The following is a 21,638-nucleotide window of genomic DNA, read 5'->3' on the forward strand; positions in this document are numbered from 1 at the left end:
TAAGATAAATGGAAATACTTGATTTTATTTTCTTTAGCTAAGAAGTTTGTGTCTAGAAAGACATGAACTAAAGACTTCTTTTAAATATTCTGTTTTCAATCTAGATTTTTTTTACACAATGGCAATGATAAAAAACATTCTTATAGCCTAGAGAAAAAGATTATGTCACAACCACAAGCTACATCACAGAATTATTTAGTTTACTAATTTAAAAAATAGAACCAAAACAGAAAAGAAAAAAAACACAACTAAATGGTAATACATTTGATAGAGACTAATAATCTTGAAGATCGCTTTATGTTGGAGGTAAAGCTTCAATAAACTAATGTATGTATAATGTAACACTCTGTATGGTCATTCTATGAGGCCTGTAATGACAGTTTATCTTTAGCGCACTCTGTATCCTGCAGAATGTCAGTGGAAGGGGCCCTGAAGAACAGAGCTCTTTTCCCAGTAAGGTGAAAGATCCTCCTCTAGAAGTTAGCTGGAAAGGCTGCTGGTCTGATAGAGAAATCCATGCAGAAGCGGATCACAGTCCCTCACCACAGAATAAGCAAATAAAATGAAGAAATGCAATAATGCTGTGGATTAATGATACTGAGTGAATAAGCTTTTAATGCCTGAATCCTGATACAGTTTAATTCTAAAAAATGTAAAACTGAGGAATACATTAGAAGTACTAAAATAAACTGAACTGCATAATGACCACTCCTTCCTGATAAACAGCAATGGCTGATAACTGTAAATATGACACAGCACTAAAATAATAACCATTAGCATGTGAAAGCTATAAGGGTATTTTTGGCAGTTGCAATCACCAACACTCATGAAGAAATACCCTTTCCATAGTAAATACCTCTTGGTGGGAGCTGTTTATTTCAAGGTAGTAGGAATATAAAAAGTGAATTTGTCTGAAAGAATTGATTCTACAGGATTAGTATTATAGCAGTTAGGTTCAAAATGTGCATCTCTGCACTCACTGTATAACAGAATAGAGTAGTACTTGGTGTTCATGAACATAAGCATTAAATCCACACAAACAATTTATTAGTTCCAATAAAATCCAAGGGCAAAGAATTATTCAAAATGAAGTTCTCTCTGCTGTAAGCATAATTTGCACTTCAGCCTAATTTCAAATGTTGTCTTATTTTCTTTAGAAAAAAGAAAACAAGAACCAGTCATCATTTGCACTTTTGGGATTATAAATCTTCTCCTGAAATTGCTATAGCTTTTTAATTTCCATTTCAATCCATTACCTTTAAGGGACTAAAAAGTCCGATGGCTTAAAGTTTCTCTAAACTGCTTTCAAATTCTCAGTCACTGGGACATTAAATGTTTTTCTAAAATGCAGATTTAAAGAAGAGAGAGGGAAAAAAAAAAAAAAAGCAACAAAACACCAGAAAAACTGCTGCATATATTGCAGAGACTTTATAATTAAGATGCTATTTTCTTCAGAATTCACAGCCTCTCTTAAAAACAAGGAACAGAAGCACAAGAAAACTTATTAAAAAGAAATCAAGCTGTAAATAACTTGGACTCTTGAGTCAGCAAGATATCTAAGAATGTGGCGAACTCTAAAGCAGTTCCATTTGGCTGTGGAGCAGCAGAGAGAAAAGATTTCACTCAAAACCTGAGCTGTAGAACATATGCCATCTTACCTTCCAAATGTTCTGTTGTAACCAGTCCTAATGCTACCATGAAGGCAATTTTCTATGGAAAGAAATAAACACACATTAGATTTTCTACTACAACAATTCTGGTAGAAGTAAATAATCTGGCATTGACAGAATAAACCCAATAAGGTCTTTCAGAAATGTCTATTGCTTGAATGCATAGAAATATGAAGAACTAATTGAAGATTTGCTTCAGATATGCCTGGTCAGTCATGCCCTACTTGTAGGACTACATAAACTTTAACAGTTCAGAGTCTTATAAAGCCAATGATGTATGATTATTAATTGTATATAATGCATGACCAAAATTTCATATTGCTAGTTGCTTTGTTACTCCATTCTTTAGAAAAGCAATTGTGTATTATTATTACTGTCTGGCACTGTTTTTATTGGATACAAGCAAGCTATATGGAGAAGATACAACACACTTGCACTGAACTTTTCAACTTTTGAAATCTCCCCCCCTCCCCCCCCAAAAAAAAGAATAATTCAGAAATTGTTTGTCCCAAGTTACAGAAAGAATATCACATGCATGAACTGTGAAGGGGTCCACTGATCCCTTATCTTGCCTCAATGGGAAAGCTAACAAACATCTCCCACTGATAGTGGTGAACTCATTTTACAGCGAGGAATGTGATCTAAAAAAATTACTCAGAATTCTTGGTACACTGTGCACACGCAAACCACATTTGCATACTAACAAAACTTTGAAATATGCCTATGCAGTTATAGGGCAATTACTAGCGCAGATTCTACATTTTCTGTCAGAGATTTTTCATTCGGAATTTTTTTCCAATGAAATTTCTTGCAAGAAAAATTTTTTGCTGAAGATTCCTTTTTTTTTTTTTTTCCCTTAAATGGAAAACTGAAATTGTGTTGTGTAGTTCGAAGCCCAAACTGAACCAAACTACTTGGTTTTGCATCACATCTATGGTACTGTGGGGTCTCCTCTCTCTGCTGTGCTGAACAACCTCATTGGATCGTGCTAATTTCAGAATTGGATTATGCTTCACAAGGTGCAATTCCACAGAAGAGATAATCTGGCTAGAAAAAACAAGCTATTAGGAATCTAGCAAGCAAAACTCACAATCCAACTGTGATAATGCACACAAAGACCATTGGAACATGTAATTGTCATGCTCACCCAAAATAAAATGTGTAGATTTAGGTTGTACTAAAATTGAGTGTGTAAGTGGTAGATGGTCAAAATATTCTGTTTCAGAGAAGTGTCAGGACAACATATTTCAACACTTCCAAGTCAAAATTAGTTTGACCTTCTTGTTTGTGAAAAACCTGATGATTCAACTTTTCATTTCAGCCCATTGTAAAATCAGCTACTAAGTTATTGAAAGTACCATTTCCTTTGCAATTCTGACTTCCACATAGTGAAACTCTGAAAGTAAACACATCCTCATTTTATAGATGAAAAGATCTAGCTAAGGGGTAGGTACTTCACAAATCAGAGAGTCAGGATTGGATATCCTTATTCTTCTTACATTTGTGAAAATATCTACGTCAAAGAGGTGAACTAACAAAGTCGTAAGATAGGAATATTGTCATTCCATGATCTCCTAGGGTGTAATTCTTCCTGTAGATTAAAAAATGGTCACGTAGAATCTCATCACTGGCAATTTAGATAACATTCATGCTATATTTCTGCCTTCCATAACTGTGGTAATGACATGCACATGTACATACGCACATCAGACCTTGATTTCATTAATGCTCACTCCTTACATGTCTAAAACACCAGCTGGGCATGGTGGGGGTTCCACACGTGAAGGGAAAGATGAATATTTGATCAGAGACCCACTGTGTAGATCTGAGAAGAAAATTTGTCAATTGAGTAGAATTACAAGCTTCACTTCACCCCAACTAGAAGTAACTTTATGGCAGGATGTCTCTGCTCTGAGCAGAAGTCATAGCAACATTTAGATAAAGTGCAAATGGTTAATGTGTGATTGTGCGATTTTCCAGTTGGAACACAGATTGCCTATATTACTCAAAATATTGCCTATATTACCTAAAGATTAGACTGTAAAGGGAGCATACATTTTCTGACATCTAAACTAAAATTATTTCAGTACTGGCATGGTTGATAAATTTCCTCTCTTTATACTAAATTTATTTGAATACATATCTAATTAAATGTAATGACAGCATACGTGCTTATGAAGAGCTTTCATAAATTGACTTGATAATTATCTCACTATTAAAGACAGGAAGGTTTTATAGGTATTTGAAATATGGTTTCTCTTTAAAAATCCCAATAGAAGCTGTATTCTTTTTAACAAGCACGTTATATTAACAGCATATTTGTTTTCATGGGTTTTGCTGTTTCACACTCTTGCAGCTCATTGGATTCCACTCAAAATACTAATTCCACTGCAAAGCTTTACTGTCAAGCATCCCAGAGAAATGGCAATGCAATGTTGTTTCTGCTCTGTGCAGGAATCCGCAAAATTGATTCTTTGATTTCTCCATCTTTGCAATGCAGGCTCAACTCTAGCATTTAGTCCACAATAGCAACGTGTCTCTCTTCTCAGTTCTTAAGTAGGATTAAAATCACTGTTAGCTAAATAACCAGCATTTCTGGCAGTTATTTTTTATTTTAAGTAAAAGAATGTTAGAATATGCATGAAAATGCTGCCAGCAATGTAAAATTTTAGTAATACACAAGCTGAAGTGCAAAAAGTTTTGTGCAATTCTAACTGCTTCTTCTATGCTGAACTCAGATACTTTTAAGTAAAACAAAACAAACCAACCAACCAACCAAAAACAACTAAAAAGCATACTGATGACAAAAATAAAAAACAAAACAAACAAAAAACAACAAAAACAGACATTTGCTCCACAGAGGGATCACTCCCTTGTGTAATTTCTTAATTTCTTTGCAGAAATCATTCTGGTGGGAGAGGCGGCAATTACTAGACGGGCGGCAATTTAGTTTGGCAGTTAATGGCCTCCATCCTCACCAGCACCTGGCTTAGTGAAGGGTACAGGAGACCATTCTGCCAGTCACTCCTCAGCCTCCGGGTGACAACACTCACACAGCTCACGTCCCAGGAGAAGGCTCTGACCACTGGACCTGGACATCCTGGCTGACTGGCTCCCTCCATCCCTTCTGGGAAAGCCACTCCATAGCCACTCATCCAGGACTAACAGCTGCAAAATGCAGGCACAGCGAGATTTTCTATAGTCTAAGGATACTTGGGAAAGAAGAAATCTTAGGTTTATGCAAAAGGAATACATATTTCAGGGCTGTTGTGTCCAGAGCTAGCTTTCCAGCTTCCCAAAAGAACAACCAAGCCAGAAACTAAAGACAACCAGCAGGTTCTCAGTCTTTTGTGTTTGTTCAGATATGCTTAGAAACTGCAGGCAGAACTCCTGGCTACTGCTAGGTCTGGTTATTTCTGGTTTATTTATTTTTAATTTTACATTTAATATGTTAAATCCCAGTCTGTCATGACTGACATTTATGTAGAGATACACTCAAGTTCATGCCTCAGTTTTGTGCTTTGAAGATAAATAAAGGTGTGGAAAGAAGTGCCTAGATTGCTTATTTTCTTTAAAAAATTAAATCATCTGTTAAACAGCTATGAATGCTTTTAGAAATGTGTGGTATGTCTTTTCACGAAGCAAAACAAAGATTTTTACAAAACCATTTCTTTTTGTAATTACATGTTCTACTTATGTCAATACATGTGTTTACACTAATTATGTTGTTAGTTCTAATTACACTAATTGCATAAATACATGATAATCAACTAAAGTTTACTTTCAAAGAACAAAAGAAATTAACTTTAGACTTACATATTTATGGCTGTGAAACAAATATATGAAAAGTCACACTTAAGGGCATAGCTTCAGCATCCTACACAGAAAATTGTGTTTGCCAAGACATCCTGTATACATGGTAGGAACAATGTTCTTGGTTACAAAAAAAGACAGTCAGAGGAGCCAAAGGCACCAGGATATACTAGTTAGCTAGTTATACTAGTATACTAGTTATTTAATGGAAAGCTCATTAAATTTAAGAATGCTGTACCACAATTTGTCCCCAGTTGCACAGTCTCTTTCTTTGCATTCCTCTGGAAGATTTTTGCTCAGTATTCTTTTGTGGGGAATAAATTATGGTCAAAGAAAAATTGATTTTTTTTTTTCTAGCATTTTCTTTTTAAGCAGGATCTACTAGCCTTTCTACCCCCTAAGTGTTGGACAATAAATAATCTTTTGGAAATAGTTTCTTAATGAAAACAGATGCAGTCCCATCATTCAGTGGCAACGAAGATTCACACAAGGGTCAGATTTTAAACTCAGGGGTTTCATATGCACATTTCTGCAGGGCTTTTGCATAAACCTGTGATATTCTATGTTAAAAGCCACAATATTTATCCCCTAACACTGTTCCAACTTTTGTCTTCAAATGTCACAAGGAGTGACATTGCCCACATAACATTAAAAATTTATATTGTGATAGTTCTCTTAAACTTACAGCACCAAGGATGCTTTCTTGCTCTAAACTTATTAGAATAATAAGGTTAAGATTTCACATTATATGAACATTTCCGCACTATAAGTAAGTGCAGTTTGTATAATTTTTCAAATTGCCTCAAAAGTATGTACAAGCTAATTTGAATACAACTAGTCAAAACCCAAACACCTGTTAAACATAGATTCTATTTCTACAAAGTCGTCTGATTTGTATTTTCAGTTTACATAGTAAATATTGTTCATGAAAGAGATCTAATCTTATTACTTGCTTTCTACTCTCTTCCTCAATTTGAATGATTTTAATGTGTTTCAGGCTAGAAAGAATCTGTGTACATGTGGGAATGTGGGATAACGCACACAGCAAATGCAAGGAACTATATTGTTACACACAATCTAGAGATTGCAAGATTCATTACCAAGAAGATGAAAATGTAAAAGCCCATCTTACAAAAGAATTGTTAATTCAACCTCAAATAAAGCCTGTAAATCCGGTGTTACATATTCGATAGCATAAAAGAAAATATTTTCAGCTTTTATATACCTTTCACAAGGCCTGGATTTTTACGATGCCTACAATTCTTACATTTTGCAACACTGGGAGGTTTGAAAGATGCAAACCAAATTTGTCAGAACAACTCACAGGGGCAGAACATACCTTTTGCAGTGAACCATAAGCACAAATTCAGTAATTATGTATGCACACTGAAAAAAAATTAGTAATGGCCCCTAAAGCTTAATCATACTGTAGTTCAATTATTAAACTCATAATTGTTTAAAAAATCACCTCTGGATTTTCTTCCTTTTTTTTTTTGGTAGCAGGGCATCCCTGAGCTGGCTCTTCAGGAAGTTTCTTTGTCTCCACTTTACTTTCTGTCTGAGTTTGGACTTGAGGCTGAATAATGATAACCTAAAAGACAACATACAAATAAAAGAACAGAATTCACTATATAAAACTGGAATTTTCTGCCTGAAAATGTGATTCTTCATTGTAGTGTAAGTTGATACCTATACAGGCAACAAATACAAGTCACAAGCCACAGAGTCACAAGCCACAAGTCACAAGCCACAATTCACAAAAATATTAAAAACTGGATACCTAGCTTAGGCCTCTAAACATTCTGAAAACAAATTTTTATAGATGCATCATAAACCAGCAGCATCCTAAGGGAGCCATTTGATCAGCATCTCTGAAAATTAGGACACTTTCTATTTAGAGGGCTCCTGAAGCTGATTCAGCGGCCTAACTTTGGTGTTCATGATGTCAGTGACTTTAAGATGTTTCCCTTGATTTTATTTCACAGAGACATAGAATAGAACTACTACACGTTCAAAACAAGAGTCTTATCTCAGTTATTCCAGTGTTATTACAGAGTAAGTACATGTGGATTGGAAAGAAGATGCTCCTTAGGAATATTAATGGGACAGATCAGAGTTCAGTCCTCAGCATTTATGGTTATAAGCAGTGGATATCCATTTTTGCATAAACAAAATAAAATATATGTTTTAAATTAAATTTTAATTCTGGTTAGAACCTTAGCTATAGGAATTACTACACAGATCTCTTAGGCGTGCACGTGTTTGTATGTACATCTGCTACTATTTGAATTACCACATAAAGATTTACAAGTTTCAGATAACATTACCTCAAAAGCTATTAAATTAGAAGGAATGAGAGACAATTTCTAACCACGGAACTATACATGACTTTACACCCATAATCAAAGCTTCATAAAAGATACAGAAGAGCTTCCCAAGGTCACCTTCTTGATGAAGGTTATTGGGTTTGAACACTGAGCCTCTTCCATCTATTTCACTGCTAACCTTCAAAAAATTTATTTAATTGTTATAATTTATCTCCACGCAGTCACTCTAGAAGACTCAAGAGCATAAAAAGGTATATTTATTTTTTTTTAACCAGTAGCCAGTTAAAGTAAGAAAAATAAATTCTGTTAGAAGAGTGTAGAAGGGATGCTTACTTTTATTTACCTCACAAACCATCCTATATCCTGTATTCTTTCTTAGCACTGTATGGGAACCTGTGCTGCCAACAAAATCCGGGGTAGGAGTACCTAGCAATAAATTACAATGAATGTCCGCTGAGTACATTGGCAGACTTTATTGAATCTGTTTCTAGTACATGAGTGGAAAAGTTCTTATATTTCAAAGCTAAAAAGACACACAAAGTGGAAACAAGAAATTTGTAACTTGATTTTTTCCTACTGATCTGCTGATCAGTTTTGAAACCCGGAGCTCTCATTTCATTTGCCCATGGAAAAGGGAATTCCTGATTATTTGATACACTCCCCTGGGATCAGTTGATATAACTGGTATCTCTGTATAATTGAAGAGGGAGTCCATGGGGAATTTGAGCCTGTACAGAATTCAGGGATATTGTTAGTAAGAAATGGTTTAAGTAAAGAGAAGATTGTATTGTTCTATTAACATCAGGCTACACAATGATACATCTAAAATCAAGGCATGTACACAGACAAATGTCTACTGGTGTCCATGTGTCCCCTTAAGGATTTTTCCACTGCTTTCTGATTATTTCCTTCAAAAGGAACCACAAGCACCACTCTGTCAGCGCTTTGCACTCCCAGAGGAACCACCAGTACACGAGAGATAAGGACATACTGGAAAGTGTCCAACAAAGGGCTTCCAAGATGCTGAAGAGACTGGAGCATTTCTCCTATGAAAAGAGGCTGAGAGAGCTGAGACTGTTCAGCCTGGAGAAGAGGAAGCTCAGGGGGGATCTTATCAATGTCTGTAAATACCTTTTTACAGAGTGCAAAGAGGACAGAGCCAGGCTCTTTTCACTAGTGCCCAAACTGGAAGACATGAGGCTCCCTCTTAACATCAGGAAGCCCTTCCATGCTGTTTGGGTGACGGAGCACTGGCACAGGTTGCCCAGAGAGGTTGTGGAGTCTCCTCCTTGGAGAACTTCAGAAGCTACCAGGATGTGGTCCCGGGCAGCCTGCTTTGGGTGGCCCTGCTGGATGGAATTTTCCAGATGGCCTCTAGAGGGTCCTTCCAGCCTCAGTTCTTCTGTGATTGCATGACCATTCTGCTCACATCTGTGCCATAATTCCTGAGTTTGGCAGATGAAACACAGCAGGAAGCAGAACTTACCTTGCTGTCGGCACTGATGAGGAGTGGTTGCACTTTGACACTGTCGTTGACCATAGAGACGGTAGTGCTGGTGCTGATAGGAGTTGCATTGTTGGGGGAGGTGGAGATGATGGCGTACGCCACACCGGCACTGCTCAGCGGTGACGAGAGAGGGGTAGGCTCGGTGATGCTTTGCGACTGGCTGTTAGGTGTCTGTACATGGCTGACGGTGTTGTTGGCAGTGGGGAGGGCAGGGCTGGGGTTTTTGATGCTGACGACAGTACCCTTTTGGAAGGTAGGAGGCTGCTTGGATGGTTGGTCTCTGCACGGGGAAATAGGGAGGCTGTCTGGAATCAGGGTCTTTGGCCTAACCTGCAAAAAGGGTTAGATGTTATGAGGCATAATCCAACACTCTAGTGCAAAAACACTGCATATATGCAGTCTAGCCATAGAGCCTCCAGTTGTATTAACTACACAACAGGAGCGCCTAGAAAAATGCAGTGTAGCAACTTGAAGTAGACAGCCATTCATTCACTTGTAGATGTATTCCCAGCACTCCTCACCTGAGTCATTTTGTAGTCCCTAACTCATTGCAATGCTAAACAAGAAGGGAGAAAAAAGTCAATTCCTCACTTTTATTAGCACACTTCCATACACATGCTATTCAAGCCACATTCAGTTCTCAGTAGGCATGTTTAAGTCAAAGCCTTTTCCAAAGAATGGAAAACCCAGATGCAATAATTTCCTGTTCTGAAGGACACAACACTCTTGCTATGGATTAAGGAGTGGGAACTGAATCATTAAGGGAGTCGTGGGAAAGCATTTACAGGAACATTAAGTGTATGCACATTGTTTGTACTGGTGGATCAGTGAATGAAGCTCCTTATATTCTTAAGACAAGCCATGTTCAATGGACACAACCACTCCGCTCAACAACAACAGAGAGAAAGAGAGGGAAAAAAAGACACACAGAAACATACAGCTTAGTATTTTGTGCTGTAAGGAAAAAGCTGCTGTGCGGCTGTGGGTGAGTAAAGAAGGCACTTCTCCATGGATGGATGGGGAAATCGTTTGCCAACATCTGTGAAGACTGAGGCTTTACATAGAGCCATGAATGATAGCTGAAAACAATTGTCTCCAGCTAATGTGATGTGTTTCCAGTGGGGTAATTAATGTCACCCTGTCAACATGGCTCTGACTTAACAATGTGTTAAGTACAGTTCCAGAATTGAAAATAAATAATTTAAACTGCTTCACAAGAAGTTAACTTCACTCCTAGCTTATTCGTTAACATGGCCACATAAAACAGCCGGCTCCCTCTGTGCTTATTTCATCCTGTCACTTCTCGCACCTTCCATACTGTGAAACAAAATGACAAGCTGCAGCAGACAGGCGGTGGAAACAGCTGCCTGTGCTGCTGTGCGTCAGCCAGCAAGAGCCCTTCCAGTGATGCTGCCTCCAATCTCCAGCCTAAGTAAGCCATTTAATGAAAAGGCAGGGATTCACTGATGTAGGGAAAATCATCTCTCAAGGCTGGCTGTCGTCCTCTGTCATATCAAGGGGGAGCTGTACCCATTTCTCCTTGTAGAGAATATGAAGCATGGCAGCACATGTATCTCAACTCTTTCTATTCCAGTAGCACAGTGCTCAGTTGCCACTTGGCTCCTAAAACTGATGAATAGTATAAACATGCATTAGAAGCACAGTCCTGGCTAGGAGCACATAAACTACAAGTAATCAAGGTAGATGTAAAGTGAAAGAGCAAACAGAGGCAGACAGGAGGCTTTGCCTAAAGTACAGCGGCAGATGAGTGACAAAGCTGGGAAGCTGTTGTGTTTGGCTCACAACTTCAAATTAACACCAAAAAGTCTTGTGGACTCAGTGCAAAATGACTCAAAGCTACACTAACCAAGAACTAACCATGTTCAAGATATTCTGACAGTAAATGATTTTTTTTTGCTCTTTTTCCTCCATCTCATGAGTTCCACCCCACATATTTTATGTAAGGGTTATTTGGTTTTATTATTGAAGATATTAGACTAATACTCTGGCCAAGATATTTAAGAAGGTAGTCTATGTTTAGCTTCATATTCAAAATTAATTAATGGTCTTATTTTATTTTCAAAAGCAGTGCAAAGATGTTTGGTTTAGAACCATCCTAGCCCAGGCATTTTGCAAAACTAAGGCTTCTAACATGAACAACAGCCAGTGAAATAGCAGTCGTGAAGCAGAGACAGACTCTTAAAGCATTCATGTCTACATCAGAGTCAGTTATACAAGCAGATATTGTAATATCTATTTTTATATTTTCATAATAGTATTCTTTTTCCTCCTGTGTTATACCTTATATAATTCTTTCATATGTAAGCCTTTAACAAGTTGCTCATGCCACGTGCTCAGAGATACATGTACATTCACAGAAATAGTGTTGTTACTCAGAAAAAGTCTGAGACGCTTGGCAAAATACAGTTAAAATGCACTCTCATGGCCAAAAATAAAAATAAAAACAAAAAATTATAAGCTGTTTGGTAAACATCTAAATGATGGATCTCTCCTTAAAACAATTTTCTTGTAAATTGGTATAACATCAGTTACCAACAGAAATACTGTAAACATGGAAAGAGATAAGTCCATATATATATACAGGGAGAAAGATAAATAAATAGTAGCTCAGATCAAAGATTCAATATAACAGTCACTGAGCTCTTTAAAAAAAAATCAAGTCTGACAAAAAGTCATCTCTGTAGTTTTTCTAGCCAAAAGCTGTCATGCAGTCTACCCAGATCTGCTGTATCTGTCACTCTCACTTGCATGTTTGTGTTTAATCAAAAGCCTAATTAAAACTAAATGCAAATATATATTCTAGCTACATAGTTATCTTTTCTACACCATTATCTATATATGTATTGATTGTCAGGTGTAATACTTCAATGAATTCTATACACGCTCTTTACACAATTATATCAATTCTGCAAGTTGTGGATGAATGCATATGACTGTGCTATATAATAAGCTATTCCTGCACAATTAAACAGATGTAATTTTCCAAAGTAACATATTCCCTATAAAGCACTACCTATTGAAGTATTTGATCTGATTTAGCACACATGAACATAAGCTGGAGATTTTCTGCCACCTTGTGATATGAAGGAGGTATAGCGGTCTTCATTGTCCTGCAAATTCCCTAAGTTCATTTAACGTTGTGAAAGTAGATTTATTACAGAATAATAAAAAGGGTTGACTACAGAAAAGTTTCAGGTGCTCCTAGCATGAGTTAAAGCTAAAATAAGTGAAAATAATATTTATATCCTCAGCCCATAGGCATGCATACAAAAAAGAAAAGCACAGAAAGCCCTTCCCCTCTGCAGTGCTCTAACACCTGTGAATTGAAACACTAGGCATAAGTATTTAAAAAGTAGCTAGGCTAACATTTAGTAGAGTTTCACATTTAAAAACTAACCTGCTATAGTACTCTGTGAGAATAAATGGTGCTATCTGGGAAGAAAAAAAAATGAAGGAAAGAGCTAACAAATTCCTTTCCCACACTGCAAAGCTGTAGCTTAAATTTGGGAGACAGAAGGGAGACAGAAGCACCAGTAGAAATCTGACACCTGACAATCAGCAATGAACTGTATTTTACATGCAAGCTAAGAAAGAAGCCTTTTCTACTGAAAGTAGCATAGGTTGGATAGCACCAGTCCTTATTACAAGAGGCACAAATACAAGGTGCATAAGTTTGTAAAAGGAGAAAAAAAAGAGGAAGTAACACACAGCATGTGTGTCACAAAGAGAAAACCACAACTGTTTCTCCTGTAGCTCAACCCTCCTTTCCCCAGATATCTTTAATTTAACTTCTGACAGCTGTCAAAACAGAATGTGATACTACCAGGGCTATAAATGTATGGGAAGAGAGGGCTGTTGCTTGAATGTAATGATTTCACAAAAGCCACGTTGTTCTCAAATGTGCTCAATAACCACAATAACAGAAACATTTGATTTTAGGCTGCAATATTCAGACACCCATGGTACTTCCCAAATAGCCTGCAGGTGAGTACAGTGTTTGAGAAGATATTCCCAGACTTGAGAATTCACAAGGTGGCTGTCTACTTTTCAGGTAGGGAAATAACATGGAGCCTGATCCTGTGACATGTACAGGGTGCACTTTTGTTCAGCAACCTCTAATTTCATATATTTTAAAGAGTTTAAGATCAGAAGGGCATCAGCTCCTGTGACTAACGTGACTTCTTGTACACACTATATCATTAAACTCCATCCAGATGTCCCTGTGTGAAGCCCAAAGGCTTCCATTATACCAAAACATCATTCCAGCTCTCAAGAGCACAAATTGTTGAATACCTCAGAGGTGCATGAATGGTTGAGTGGCAGAGGTTGGAGAGCCTGATATGTCACCATTGACAAAAGCAACTGATCACAGGCAATCTATTTCCTGAGCTATGTTCCATCAGGTAAGCCACTCATGTGCTGTAGTGAAGAAAAAGATAAGATAAAGAAGACAAACCCTTACAAAATAAGCCCTCAAGATCCAACCCAAACAAGTATGGGGGAGAAGGAGAAGAGAACAAAGACACATGATTCCTCCCATCTCTGTGGGCAATGATATACAGTCCTAAAGGACAGGATTTAATTAGAATAGCTAACTCAGTGCAGATCTGCAGGTGCTATGAGAATTCTGGCAAATGTGTTCTCCTTACGGCCCAGTGAGAAAGGGAAGATGACAAAAAAAAGTACTTCAACTACAAAACCGAACGGGATTATTGTGATCCTTCAGCTCACAAACCAGCCGTAGTACTTCCCCTAGAAACCAAAGGCTGATTTTAACAGAAAATACAAAGAACTTCTTAATGATGAATTCATCATCAGCCCAATAAACTGTTTTAATATTTCATTACACTCGTAACTGGCACTTTATTGCAAGGTTGAAATTGCTTAAGTTCAGCTTCCAGTCCTGGATCTTGTTATAGCTTTGTCAGCAGCACTGAAAAGTCCTCCCCCTCCCCATAACAGATATCAGCTGGATCGTGCTCAGCATCAATCAGCCCTTCATACTGGCAGGGCCGATCTGTATGAGAGTAAATTTTTCATTTCAACGCAATATCACATTGCCTTTGAGAGAAAGACCATTATTCACACTTTATTTTCACTTCACCCTTATACTTGGACCTTAAAAACAAAAACTCAAAATGGATTTGGCACAATTCATATGTCACAGTGGCAAAGTGCTGGGAGCAGCAGACAGAGCTTTCATTCTTGAAAAGCTTTAGAGGATCACACAGAAAACATTAGCAATGGCTGATAAAATGAGTGCAATGTGGTGTAATTATATCCTTCACCAGAATGAACAGATGCACACTGACTTCAGTAAGGCTGTGTCTATTTATGCCAGCTGAAGGCTAACTCTGTCTTTTTTTTAGATCACTAAAAATCAGGGAAAAGAAAAAATTCTTCATAACTTCACAACAGTGAAACACCCTAAAATACAGTATGCCCAGTAGACATGAATATGAGCATTTCCACCTTGCTTGATTTTGGGTTCCCTTCCTTATAAGCTCCTGTTGTCTTTGGCTTACTCTGAGAGCACAGACAAATTAAACACAGTTTATTTTCTTGCCACAGCACGTAGATTAAAAAACACAAGTGACTACGGATCCATATATGTTTTTTTCCTTCCCTTTGATGGAGCTACACAAAAGAGAAGTTTCTCTTCAGTGTGTACCACAAGGAAATGCCATGTAAGATGACCCAGTTCAGCGAGTCTTGTCTCCACATAACATCAGCCTCCCCTTATCATCTGCCGCTGTCCCTGAAATATGAGCTTGGAAAGCCACAGAAGAATTATATGAAATTCAGAACAAAAGCCAAGAAAGTTTACTATCCCACATTTCCAATCCTTGCTGCTCTGGACTGGGTGAGCTAGGAAGAAATCTTAATCTTCACTGAAATCAACAGCAAATTTTAACAGGCTTCAGTATGACCAGAACCACAGCTAGCACCTCAGAATGAACACCGGTCTCTCATTTTACATGCTGTGCAAAGTAAATACCACAAAATCACTCTGTGATATTTTGACATATATTCAAATCACATGCACTAGATTGGATGTTTTCCTCTGGACTGTATACCTACCATATTTTAGTACCTCAATTTGTTAGTCATGGTCAGCCAACTTTAGTGACAAGGTGATACCCAGATATAATAACCCCTTTACATTTTTTAAGACAACAAAGGTATTTCATAGAGTTTTATTTCTCCTTCAGCCTTGCTTGATACCAGAAACAGAAGTTTTGCTCAGATAAATGTTCATGCTGGAATCTGCCAACTCTGCTTTCTGCGGATGTTGGCAGAAGGCAGTCAGGAGGGAGTTCTTTATTAAAAACATTATCAGTATTTTGAACACAAAACTGTATTTTCAGAGGAACTTTACTGACTTTTGGTAATGAAACATACATCTCTCCTCAGTTATACTTCCTGTATTTTCTGGTTTGGCATCGCTGCTATCGAGTTGGTGATTCATTAAGTAGCTTTTTTCCATTTACAAAGGCGAAAACTACCATTAAATCAGCAAATTAAAATCAATATTATTTAAAACAAAAAACAAACAAACTAACAAAAAAACACAACAACAACAAAAACCAAACCACACAGGGGTTGAAGTTGACAAGGATTTCTGTTTTTTTTGTTCTGCACAATGATTCTGTCCTTGAATATGCAGTTATGTGTCTCTGAGGAAAGAATTTAATCCTCATTGTTTAGGATTACAATACAAATATAAAAGTTAGACTGTGATTTAACACAACAGTCAATAACTTCTATTTCTACTCTCCTCAGTATTTCAAGCCAGCTTGCTTCTCTCTCAGATACTCATCTATGATTAACTTGCTTCAATTTAAATACAAAGTGTCTATGAAGCCTTTAGGCACAACGAACATCTGTCTGCTCTCTTTCTATCCTTACACATCTATAGGTGGGCTCTGGACCAACCCACACAACCAGGCTTTCCTTGGGCCTGTGAGATATGTTGATCTGATTCGTGTCAGTATGGAACAGTGCTAGGGCCGCATGGTATGATGAATGTGACCTTCTGTCTTACATACTCTTGTATAACCACAAGTCTAAGAAAAACAGAATGGTTAATGTATATAGTTCTTGTACCTTGCAAAGGAATGTTTTAACAATTCGTGTCAATAGAGAGCAGTTCTGTCTGTCTCTGGGTCCTGCACTGGCAATTTAATTCTTCCACAGATGTGGTTTCTTCCCTTTCCTCCCAGTGTCCCAGTCTCCCCCTCATTATAGTCAATTTATCAAATCTTCAGAAATATTCCTCAAATCCATGAGCCTACTTGCTTTTGTTATACCGAACTCTTATTCCTAACAGTTACAGCCTTTTTGCCTTCTTTGTGGTTGATTTAGCACTGCTATAGATGTGACTGGAGTGTCCCTGTGAATGGCCTGTGAGGAATGTTTTAACAACATCATGAAGTGTCAATAGAGAGCTATTTGTATTTGTATGTTCTTTCTTTGAAGTCTCTGATGTCTGGGGGTTTCAGAACAACTGCTAACAACTAGTAACTGTTATGACTTCTGAATGGGACACTATGCAAACCCCTGATATCTGGCCAGGTGGCCAGGAGATTAAGGAGAAGAAAGAAGCTGAAGGATGGCTAGAAGACAAATCTTGCAGGGAACTCTGTGTAAGCTTTTGACATGCTGCCAGGGAGTACAAAGGGGAAGGACAAGAAAAAAAACCTGAGAGGAAGACTACAAGCCTTCAGCATGAAAGACCCCCAGAGACCCCCAGGGGGACCACCGGAGACTGATGTGCATGCTCCAGTAGGAGGGTTTGGATCCCGGAAGCTAATTATAATAACCCGTGTTTTTATTAGAAGTAGTAATGAATATGTATCAGCCTACGAGCATAAAAATCATCTGCTTGATGTAACTGGCGTGCATCTAGGTGGAGTGGAGACTCCCGACGCACCCAGCGCTGTTTGCTTACCTCTATTCTTTTAATAAATTTTAAACTTTGATTATAATCCTATTTTGGGACTGAGCGATTTATAACAGGCCCAAATTCTGCTGTCACTTTAAAGACCAGGATGTCACTGTTTCATGCTGTCCATCATGCTAAGAGCTTTTTGTGATTCTGGACAACAATAATGGCACATTATAATAATTTGACCAGCCATGACTAGTGAAAACCAAAAAGTTTAAATGATGACATAACTCTGCTCAGGGTTTAAGGAGCTGAGACTGGATGAAGCATCACTAGTCCTTATGTATCGTGTCACCATTATCCACAATGACAAAAACAGGTTCTGTTTGCTGGCAGCCTGAACCAGATGAAAGCACACAAAAAGTTCAGATATCAAGAGGTGAAAGTGAAGGTTTTAGGGACATGAAGTGGTGCAGTGACTTCTTCCAAGCTTCTGCTGAGGTACGGCAGATTGGGAAAACCTTTCTTTCAGGCTGTTGTGTGACCAGAGTCCTACTGTAGGTTTATACAACTGACAATGAGGTTCAGAGAGGCAGCACAGTCCAGACCCAAACCATCCATCTGATCATGGATGCAAATGGTGTCAGTGGAGAAAGGGGACACTTCTCACCCTCCTGATACTCTGCAAAACAGCATTTGATTTGGAGAAACACAAGACTTTACCTGGGGAAAAAGGTAGAGTGTCAAGTGTTAAAACAACTTGAATTTTTCCTGTATGTTGTATAGTTTAGGCTCCTACTTGCAGACTATCATGGAGATGAGTCTTTCCAGATCTTTTACAAAATGTTCATGACACTGACTAGATCTGAAAGACTCAAGAATCAGCAGTCCCGGTTCTTCTTCACCACCACCATGGATAAGTTCTCTAATTAAGAACAGAAACTCAAAAAGGCAGAGAAGATGGAGGCATTGTGAAGAGTTTGCATCTGGGTGCAGACCTCTTTCCTACACACATACATTCAGCTTCTTCCATACTGCTGAAGTCTAGATTTCTTGTCAGTGCCAACTGCCAGCATATCACCATCCTCAAGGAACACTTCTTATCACACTGCCTTATTCATACCTTCATCTGTCTTGGTGCACATGTAAAATACGTAGCATGGAGCACTCTGGATGCTCCAGCAAACCATGCCTCTATCAGCAACACAGGCTACCCATCAAACCTATCCACTAGTGAGTAACCAAGATTCCCACAGATTTTCCAACAAAAGTGACATGTTTTCATCGTGAGGGTGGTCAAGCACTGGAACAGGCTTCCTAGAGAGGTGGTTGATGCCTCAGGCCTGTCCGTGTTCAAGAGGCATTTGGGTAATGCCCTCAATAATATGCTTTAACTTTTGGTTAGCCCTGAAGCAGTCAGGCACTTGCAGTTGCTGATCTTTGAAGGTCCCTTGCAACTGAACTGAACTGTTCTGTTTTGTTCTATCCAATAGTCAAAGCTTCCCTTCAAAGGGAGTCTCTACAGCCAGACTAATGCTCATATAAGGAGGCATCTCAACCTTCTTCTCTAAGAGTTGAGGACACAAACCTCATCACTTTCAACAAAAAACATTTTCTTTGTTATCGTCCTCTGACAGAAATACACAGTGGCATGTAATTAATAGTAACATGCTTATTTAAAATAAACAAACTGATAAAAAGAAGTCCTAACCAGAACCCTCAGCTGCACATGCTTCTTCCCAAAGGGAAAGGATGAGAGAAGAAATAGCTTACAACAGATGTTAATCTTTCTGCTTGATACATTACTGAAAGGCATTCCAAATACAGTGATGAGCACAGTATAAAAGCTTATATAGAATAAAACAGATTAACAACTATATTTATTAAGGGCTACATTTTCAACCAGGCCCCTGCAAACCTTTCCTTTGAAAAAGCAATTTTGTTTCTATGTTTTCTGCATGCATACAGTCAATGAATATTAAATACTGCTGGAAAACCCTTTGCTTAGTTATATGCCATGCTGATTAAGTTACCTTGAATTGGATTATGCCTCCTCCTCCACTAGCATTCCAATACATCCCCCTGGAAGTGCAGAGGGTTGTATGCCAGAAAGGTGAATGACATCCCTTAGGGGATTATAGTCCTTTTCTCCTGTGACATCGTAATAACAACTTCACCCAATTCGATTATTCCATACCCAAAAAAAAATAAAATACTAATCTCTCTCTTGCACAATCCAGTTTAACTTTTTATACAGACATGCATATCTGCTAGCTTCTTTTCTAGTTTCACAGAAGGCTGACTCACATTTAGTGATATGATTTTTTTTTTTTTCATTTTTTAATACCTATGCACAGTCTTAACACATTACACTTAAAAATGTTTTAGACTTAGGACACACACAGAGGTTCTGACACAGACCAGTCTGATACGACACTTCTCCTGCAGTACACAGTGTCATTGCAGAGCTTGGGTTCTGGCTATAGGAGTTACTTTCCTTTTAAGAAATCTTCCAGAAGTCCTGTCACTGAGGAGGCCAGGAGCTGGTTTTGGTACACATGTGAGGAGAAGCAGCAGCTGTCAGTGGGACTGTGCTGATGGTAACTATGACAAGAAATGTTATAAATCCGAATATGCACTTAGGTTTGGGGAACATCTAAAGACCACAGCCTCTGACAGGTTTCACACTGTACCTGTGATGAATAAACGTGGCAACAAAGCAGTCCTTGCCCCAAAGCAGCCTGAAGTGATCAAATTCAGACCCTACTGAACAACGCATATTAAATTCACTTCAGAAGATAAAAAAATAAGCAGCTCTTGGCAGTAGAACTGGCTAGGGGCTACTGAAAAACACGCATGTTTTATGTAAAGCAGCTGTGTATACCTGTTTCTGTTCACTGCTAATCTATGTGATAATTCCACCATGGCCTTCTGCTGTGCAGCTCTGTGCTATTCCAGTCAGGAATGCCATCAACAAAGCAATCTCAAGCCCTGCCTTCAACCAAGACTGGAAAAATAGGTCAGAGAAATAGCATAATAATCTGATCTAACTACTAGTCAAATCTTCAGTATCTCTTCATCAATTTGAATGAAAATTGGATTGGGCCCAAATTACTTACAACAAAATGGGAGGCTTATTTTAATGTCTTTGCTGCTTTATTTAAAGTGTCCCACTGGAAGAACTTAAATTAAGATTTCTCACGTGCCTTCAGGTAGCCTACAGTGTGAGTGACATTTTTATGTAAAATGGTTCAAAATAAACAGATTGTCTGTACCACAGCTGGAAACTGGAGCCCTAGCCTGACATGGGGCCACCCCTCCTTACAGCTGACAGGTGCAAAATAGAGGAATAGCTCAAGAGTAAGAATGCATCATCCATATGTTTGAGTAAAGGACCTCCACAATTTGGTTCTGAGAGTGCAGCAGAGTCTACAGTTTCATAATGTCTCAGCCAACTGGAAACTTCAAAGGCCAATATAAGATGAAAAAGATGATCTGGAATTAAAATCCCGAATGTCACGGGTCACAGCAGAAATGCTATTTATTTGAGGAAAACAAAAATAAATTAAAATTCTGGAGAAAAGTTTTTTAAAAAAAGGAAAAATGTCCACCAAAGAGTCTTGTTCCAGTAAATAATGAATGCCTAAAGAAATATTATTTGTACTGCACAATGAACTTGTAATTGATGTTTATTTGTTCTCCATTTAGTAGCAGTTCTGCACTAAGTGACAGGATTTTTCTGCCATTTGAGAATGTGCAGATTTTGAATCTTCATCCCCTATATGGAGGAGCTCCTGAGGGTCATACGATAAACCCATTCAAATGAACAAAACAAATGACAAGTATCCGTACAAATGTGGAAAATGAGAAAGCTGTATGTATTGTTTTACGTAAGTACAGTTAAGTGCCTCAGTTTATTTATGTGATGATTTTCTGCTTGACTGTAAAATCATATCAAAATGTAAACTTGACCTCTTTTAAGCATCAAGCAGAAAGTTTTGATGGGGAAACAATATGGAAATGTTAAATTTCTCTGCAAGCTTCAGGAGGGAGAGGAACATATAGACCGTGACAAACTGCAGAGAAAGACACAGCCTGTAAATGGGGCAAGGCAGTTGCCAAAGAAGGTGGTCTGGTGCTGTAAAAAGTCAGAAAATGCTCAGAACGTAAGAAGTTCTCCTGGTACTGTGGTCTTCTTTGTAGCTGCATACTTCTGTTTTAGTTTTGACAGCAGTAAGATTGCTTCGTAGTTATTTCCAATGCTATCTGTATGAAGTAGAAAACTATGGCCCAGGGCTGCTGTAAAAGCACTGGTATTTCATCAATATTAAGTATGATTGCATAAACTGACCTGAAATTAAAGACTGTGCTAGGATACAAGTGAAAAGTGACATACAAACACAAATACTGCC

At 38.1% G+C, this 21,638-nt stretch overlaps 1 protein-coding gene across 3 annotated transcripts in view; it reads right to left on the reverse strand.

Annotated features, from left to right (window-relative positions):
• PHF21B (PHD finger protein 21B) overlaps positions 1-21,638 on the reverse strand; it is a gene marked incomplete at both ends in the record, with an annotated part of 171,717 nt that overhangs the window by 16,437 nt on the left and 133,642 nt on the right. For all 3 annotated transcript variants that reach the window (XM_084306020.1, XM_084306019.1, XM_084306018.1), the window contains 3 exons: positions 1,659-1,710; positions 6,952-7,074; positions 9,297-9,647. In XM_084306020.1, coding sequence (XP_084162146.1) covers positions 1,659-1,710; positions 6,952-7,074; positions 9,297-9,647 — 526 coding nt within the window. The remainder of the gene's footprint in view (positions 1-1,658; positions 1,711-6,951; positions 7,075-9,296; positions 9,648-21,638) is intronic.

The sequence above is a fragment of the Netta rufina genome (genome assembly GCF_964035555.1).
Source record: "Netta rufina genome assembly, chromosome: 1".
NCBI classification, from domain to species: Eukaryota; Metazoa; Chordata; class Aves; order Anseriformes; family Anatidae; genus Netta; species Netta rufina.